The sequence below is a fragment of the Pollicipes pollicipes genome, unplaced genomic scaffold, assembly GCF_011947565.3.
Source record: "Pollicipes pollicipes isolate AB1234 unplaced genomic scaffold, Ppol_2.1 Scaffold_6440;HRSCAF=7638_pilon_pilon_pilon, whole genome shotgun sequence".
NCBI lineage: Eukaryota > Metazoa > Arthropoda > Thecostraca > Pollicipedomorpha > Pollicipedidae > Pollicipes > Pollicipes pollicipes.
Window position 1 is genome coordinate 76,787 of NW_023596872.1, and position 7,597 is coordinate 84,383.

The following is a 7,597-nucleotide window of genomic DNA, read 5'->3' on the forward strand; positions in this document are numbered from 1 at the left end:
GCCAGTTCAGCTGGGGCGGCTGCAGCGCGAATGGAAACAACTTCTTGGATAGAACACACTGCCAGACATGGTGTCTCTTTTACAAGAAGAGTGGCTGATGGTGCAGACCGGCTGCAATGCTGCATGAAGCAAGTGCGACGAGAGGCCGTCTGGACAGTGATTGCAGCAAGCGTGCTCAGGCGGATTGAAGCAGCTAGCATTCCCACGAGTGGATTTAAAGCACCGATGTTGTGTGGTATATATTGGTCTCATTTGTAGCCACGGGTATTTTCCTCACATCAGCAAAATGCACCACATTGGTCGACGTCGACGCAATACATGCTGGGCCATCCTATCGTGAAGGAGTGTAAGCTGAGAGCGCCTAACAGATCTGACTGTGAAGCTGAGGTGTTATGTCAAACTTTGCAACCTGAACGTTGTTGCAAAGTTTCACGTTTGAACGTTGAATATAACTGATGATGTCGACGTTTCCACAAAGTAACCTCTCAACTCTGAAAACTGCCTAGCGGCACTTATAACTTTTAACTTTGCACCTGTACCATACATATTAAGTACGCTGTTCTGAAAAAGCACGAAACAAAGCGTGACCTTCAAAATCAAACTTACCATAACGCAAGATAAGTTCAGGCTCTCACTCTTGTCAAGTTCAAGAGGACAGTCTCATATAGGGTCCCTCATGTAAATCTTGTATTCGTTTGAGTGAAATCAGCTATCATCCGTAATAAGTTCCTTGATCGTAATGCTATCACGATTATTGTCCTTTAGGTCTTTCACTGCAGATACTTCGTTACACACCTATCAATTCAAAGTGACGGCTAAGTTTGGGCAATATCGCGATGTTGCAGAAAATCATGCAGGCGCACTGTCATGATCAGGCCACCGCAGCGTCCAAAAGCGTGATCGGTCGGGCTACTGAGGTCTTAAATTTTCGATAAGTTGGCACTTGGACAAGTTGGGCATCCGACCACTCCAATAATAATACCATGATGCCGAGCAATACAAGGCAACGCGGGCTGCAGGAACAACAGCAATGTTGGCTATTTGGCAACGCAACTTTCGTCCTTTTAATTCGGCGATCAGAGTACATGTATAGGGACCACCTGTCCCTGCTTCATGGCGAGCGAACAGGTGATCCATTTGAGACCTGTTCCGTCCGCTCTGCCATCTGCTGCCGTTGCCGCCGCTACAGGTGCATTCTCGTTCTGACCCTGCACCTCTCGCGCCGTTCAAAACGGCGCGCTGCCGCGGCGCGACCGTTGCGCGCGCCGCGGCGGCCAGCGCGCGGATTCCTGGCCGGATTGTGCTGGCCGGCGCGCCGGGCGCGCGCCATTCAGTCGCGCCAATAAATCCACGCGCACAAAGCGCGCGCCGGCCGCCGCGTCTTTGAGCGCGCGCCGACCGTTGGAACGCCACGCTTTTGTTGTCTACCGTAACAGGTGGCGCGCTCCTCCGCGGGATGCTGGACGGCCAAACGGGTTGAAGACGCCGCGATGGTACGGAAAGTGGGCCAGGGTCTGCCGCGCGGCGGCCGGCGGCGCCCAGGGACGGCGGAAGGGAGGGCGGTGCCTCAAGCGGCGGTCTTCTCCTGAGTGTTGTTGGTCGGGCGAAATGTTAGGCTAAGCACAGGATCTGGCACAATCGCTATCGTTAAGTGCGCCGTGAGCGGAGGAACGCAGGCGAGGAAGGCGGTGGGTGGCACGATATTCTCGTGATCCCGTTTCGTCCATGGTATGACGAGTTGCTTAAGGGCCCTTTATTTCAAGAATCCGTCAACGTTTACATTCTGCCCGAATGCGTCATATTGGCGAGTGTGTGCAGTTCCGAAGATAGACCCACGTACGGTTTATGCAAGGATCATAACAGTCAACTTTGACCATGCCTTCAGATCTGTGAGCCCCAAAGCTCACGTTCCACGCGCCTTAAGTATTACCAATTTCGCGAGACTGCGTGTCTGAACGAGTTAATTAATGATTTACAGTTCCGTCCAGCTTATTTGTTCAAGCCGCAAGCATTACAAATTTCGCAAGACTGCATGTCTGAACGAGTTAATTAATGATTTACACTCCCGTCCAGCTCATTTGTTCAAGCCGCAAGCACAGCACCAGGTTTAGCAAAAGGCGCACTCTTCTTCTACAGCGGCCTTCCTCTTCTCAGCGGCCCCAGCGGGGGAACCCAGTGAAGCCGCCCACGTTTCCGCGGAACTGGCGCCGCACCTCCTCGAGGCGCCGCCTAGTGTTTGCGAAGATAGCGTCAGCTTCCGCCCCCAGGCCACCGGCGGCGCCACCGAAGCCGTCCGGGCCGCTGGGGATGGCGAAGCCGCTGAAAGCGTCCGGGGCTGGTGGCAGACCGCCGGCGCCACCAGGCAAGCCCGGGCCTGGGAAGCCAGCGCTGCGAGGGAAGACGCCTCGGGCGGGCAGACCACGCGGGCTGGGGAGGCGCGGGCTCCAGCCGGGGCTTTCGGTGAAGGCGGCGGGGCGCCAGCCGCCGACCGCCGCGTCGAACGCCAAACGAGTGTGCGTGGAGCTGCGCTGCTCCGGCAGCAGAACGGCGCCCGTGTCCGTAACGGTGCGACCCTGCTGGCCGTTTCGGTTCACGTCCTGAAGAGGCCAAGCCAGGTCAGGTCAGGTCGCACTGGGCTATAAGACCGCGACAGACAGACATACAGATACAGCGATGTCGATTTCAATGCAAGTACTGCGTCGTTCACCCCTGCACTGACACAGCATTGCAAACATGGCAAGCGATTTCATCTACGTCATCCACGATCCCTCATATTCTTCGGGCGCAGAATAGCGATTCCTAAATTCGCTCGCCACTTCCGCCAGCGGCGTGCACTGCGTGGCACGGACCTCGACCGTCCACGTGCGAGACCGGCCTCTCGAGGTCCGTCTGGATGTCTGGACGAAGGTGCCCTGGCCGTCACCGTAGATCCAGTTCGGTACCTGCCCGACCCAGCAGCCATGTTGTCAGTTATCGAGGTCACATCGGTCACACTAAGTGGTCACCTCGGTTACACTGACTGGTCACATGGGTCACACTGACTGGTCACATCGGTCACACTGACTGGTCACACTGACTGGTCACATCGGTCAGACTGACTGGTCACATCGGTCACACTGACTGGTCACATCGGTCACACTGACTGGTCACATGGGTCACACTGGCCGGTTACATCGGTCACACTGACCGGTCACATCGGTCAGACTGACTGGTGACATCGGTCAGACTGACTGGTCACATCGGTCACACCGACCGGTCACATGGGTCAGACTGACTGATCACATCGGTCACACTGACTGGTCACATGGGTCACGCTGGCTCCAGCGGGTCAGGATTAGCCCGTGCCCTTTCTGACCTGCGCCTGAGGGGGGGGGGGGGCGGATGGTACCACCACCAACGAGAGGCACTGGTGCCATCTCCTCTCTGACATTTTGGGACCTGCATTTACGGACGTGACGTATGATAGCACAGGAACAGGATGGCTTGGGTCCGTTCCGTCATCGTGATGTGTCTACAGAACGTACCTATATTCCGTCTTATCTATTTTCTACATTCACGCATACAACTGCTTGTGGAGGTTTGTTAGGGTTCTACCGTTTTCCTGTTTGGAATACGGAGCCCCGTTCAATCCTCTTCGTGATGGATCCCTAGCACCTTTGAAATGACAGGAAAACCCATGTTTTTACCAGCTGTTTTAGTCCTCACCGATTCACGAGGTCGCTGCTGCGTTATGAGAATGTATTGCTCCATACAAGTACAAACTGCAAATTGTCATTAGATTGCGGAAAATTATTACATGTAGCTTTCATCGCATTTCACCACGTGTTTGCTTTAAAGAAGCTAGACCCCAGCTTTCCGGTTGAAAGTCCTAACGCAATACCATTGGTACAGATACACCAAACGATCTAGCCCACGTCCCCAAATGCAAACCCAAAACAGTCCCAGATTCAAGTATGCACCCTAAAACAGACACGGCAAGCGACATTCCGGACCAGGATTCAAGCACGTATCAACATTCCTGAGATCCAACCAGCCCTGATGTTTTATGTGGTCACAGCACGAAAATAGCCCAATATTGCGGTAACATGCCATGGTCAGGAAACCCCTCCTGGTCCCAGTGGTGGTTACGAGCATATGATTTCGCATGTCAGGAAACGAGCAGCCCTAAACGTGATGCATATTTGAGCATATCAGCTCAAATATGCATCGACTTTGACGGCGCGCATGCAAGACAGCCACAGGACGGACTACACGGCACACCTTCCATGCTCACCGATACCGTTCATCATGACAAGGCACGCCAAGTGGGTCGTCGCCCGGTTATACCCGTCTGTGGCGTCGACTGCGCGGCTCGGCGTGTGGCTCCGATCTGCCCTCCACCGGCGACTGGGGCGTGCGGGTCTGAGACTCGGGCGGGAGGCGGGTGTCGGGGGTGCCGGCGTCCGCAGCCGGGCGCGAGCGAGGCCCCGCGCTAGGCGGCGCTGCTGGCTTGCTGGATGTCCCGGACGCCTTTGGCTGCGACGGACGACTTGTCTGGCCGGCGTTGAGGTCAGGCAAGAAGCGACGGAGGACTGAGCCGACCTCCTTCCCGGCATCCGCCATCATGTCGGTAAAAATTGGCCAAAACTGCGCAAACAGTTCGTCGTTTTCGTCTTTCTGGTGCTTTTCCTTATCGTCTGACTTCGTTTTGTTCGGGTTTGCAGACGCATCCACAGTGTCTGGCTTCTTCTTCACCTTGGGAGCAGCGGTGTTCGTTTGGCCATTATTAAGACTGTCACTCGAGGAGGGCTTCGGTCGTCGGGGATAAACATAGATAACTTCTTTCACGTCGACCCAAACCTTCGCGGTTGGCGTCTTCACGGATGGCGGCGGAATGACCGGCCGCAAGGGCGACTCGGTCGTGGCGATCGCAGCGTCCTCTTTCTCGACGTGTTTTGTGCTACGACCGTTAGGTGTCGGTACCACCGCGCCTGCCTCGGTGTCTGTCACTTGAGGGTGGGTCGCTGAGTGCTTGGTGGTTTTCGCGTTCCATTCAGCGGCTGACTTCGACTCAGATTTGCTCTGAAACGTGTTTGAATTTCAAAAGAAGGCACGCTGATGTCATGAAAACACAGCCGTGACTTACTGACCTGCGGATTGGGCGGATCGGGGGCGCCTGAGAACGAATAGCGAAACGGAGCCGAAGGGCTTGGCCGATAACCATGTGACCGTTCTTATGCTTTGCCGTAAATATTCACGTCTATAGCTCAGTCAAGACAACGTTTTATCGTAAAATGCTCCACTGACGTAATCTCACCCAGAATCGAACGGCATTCGAAGACCTATGTCCTTGGCGAGCGGCACATATGTGAATTTGTTTCAATAAATTGCATTCCACTCAAGATTTGAGCATGAAATACTATTGATGCATGGACGAAGTCAAACAGCCACCACGCTGCATAGACACATCTGGCGCATCAAAGGTGTAATACCTTAACGGTCAGCAGGCAGCGGCAGCGAGCAGCGACAAAGTCGCATGGCGGCACCGTATGCCGGGACATACATCAGGGGTCTTAACCGCCCGAAAGGTTGGCGATCACTCACCGCCGTCTTCTCCCAGAGTGACAGCGGACCATCTCTGGTGACGAGGATCATGGCCAGCGTAACCGCCAGCGTCAGCATGAGGACCATGCAGAGCATCAGCAGGGCCCACAGACACTGCCGACATGGAGGCCCCCGTCAGAACGGACGTTTGGTGTTCGGAAGGTCCCGGGATAGTTTTCAGAAACGCGCTGATTAGGATCGGAGGAGTATTTTATACAATGTTACGTGCCGCGAATACCGGGACAAGCTTCCAAACTAGTACATTTCGACTTCAGTGAGCAATGTGGTTCAGGAAAGCTTTCAGAACGCGAGGGTATAGTCGTATGTTTTTCAATGGCATCAACTTTCCCATTTTGCCGAATGTCAGCGGTGATGCTCGGCAGAGCGAGAAAGGTCTGTGGGTCAGCGCTCGTATCTAGGACGCCTAGAACATTCACGACCATCGATGATGATGATGAGGACTAACATTAGAGGGCGTCGAGTACTCCCACTTAACTCAGAACCGAGGCAGTCACATTTTTTGGCAAGGTCAACACATACGCAACATCCGCGAGAAACACAACAGCTCAACAACTTCTCTGAAAAGACTTGAACGCTGGTTCTGATGTTCTCAAAGGACTCGGATGCTGATTCGTGCCTTCTCAAAGGGCTTGGATGGTGATTCGTGTATTCTCAAAGGTTTGAATGCTGATTTATGCGCTCTCAAAGGACCTGGACGTTGACTCGTGCGTTTTCAAAGCACTTGGATGCTGATTGGCGCGTTCACAACACTGCGACGGGCGATCGGCCAAATACGGCACCACGCAGATCGATTGCAATCAGTTTGGGCGCGAACGTGTAAACTTCAAACTACTGCCCTTGTAGCAAACAGCAACAATATCGCGAACCCAGACCAACCCTGGTTCGGGAGTTCGCGTAACTCCACAGCCGGCTCAGCCTGGTCAGGCACAACTCACTGCTTTGCTGGGCCTCGGAGGCGGCGGCTGCAGAGGGGGCGGCACCTGCTCCCCCTCCTCCGCCTTCTTCTGGACATCGTACAACGAGTGCTTCATGCGGGCAGCGGCGGCGCCGACGGCCGAGGACGTAGTGGCAGCCGGCGACCGGCGAGGTGGCGGCCGGCGCCCGGCCGCGTGCTGACGGCACGTGACGGACCGCGGTCGGCCACAAATGTCAGGGCGCGCTGCGGCGGCGGTGCTGGTATTTACCGCGGCGAACGGCGCCAAAGGCAGGGCCGGCCGGCGCCAGGGGCAGGTGCAGGCTGCAGGCGGCCGCAGGCTTGCGTAGAGGCACGTGCCTGGCAGGCACGGCACGCGAGCCGGCCGTCGGCTGACGAAACCCGGAGGTCAAACAAGGTCAGCGACCAGAAACGTTCCGGGAGAGCGTGCAAGGTTCCTATGGCTAGAAGCGATTCGGTGCCCACGCGAATGGGAAAAACCTGCTCTCCGAGAGTTGCAACGGGGAACACAGGAACGCACAGACCTTGAGTGCACAGTGCATACCCGTTTCCCGTCAGACATACATACCCGTTTCCTATCAGACGTGCGTACCCGTTCCCTATCCAGACATGCGTACCCGTTTCCTATCAAACGTGCATGCCCGTTTCCTATCAGACGTGCATGCCCGTTTCCTATCAGACGTGCATACCCGTTTCCTATCAGACGTGCGTACCCGTTTCCTATCAGACATGCATGCCCGTTTCCTGCCAGACATGCATACCCGTTTCCTGTCAGACATGCATACCCGTTTCCTGTCAGGCATGCATACCCGTTTCCCATCCAGACATGCGTACCCGTTTCCTATCAGACGTTTATACCCGTTTCTTATCAGACGTGCGTACCCGTTTCCTATCAGACATGCATACCCGTTTCCTGTCAGACATGCATACCCGTTCCTGTCAGAGAATGCCCGTTCCTGTCAGAGAATGCCCGTTTCCTGTCAGAGAATGCCCGTTTTTTTGAGATGCCCTTTCCTGTCACACATGCATGCCCGTTTTTTCTGTCAGACACTGCATACC

The 7,597-nt window shown here is 55.1% G+C and overlaps 1 protein-coding gene across 1 annotated transcript; it reads right to left on the bottom strand.

Annotated features, from left to right (window-relative positions):
- Positions 1-1,745: 1,745 nt before the first annotated feature.
- Positions 1,746-6,660, bottom strand: LOC119106905 (translation initiation factor IF-2). Its single transcript, XM_037230249.1, has 5 exons — positions 6,540-6,660; positions 5,584-5,697; positions 4,327-5,061; positions 2,850-2,942; positions 1,746-2,597 (listed from the first exon to the last, which is right to left on the bottom strand). The coding sequence occupies exons 1-5, from the start codon at positions 6,633-6,635 to the stop codon at positions 2,151-2,153; spliced, it is 1,485 nt and encodes a 494-aa protein (XP_037086144.1). The 5' UTR covers positions 6,636-6,660; the 3' UTR covers positions 1,746-2,150.
- Positions 6,661-7,597: the final 937 nt, after the last annotated feature.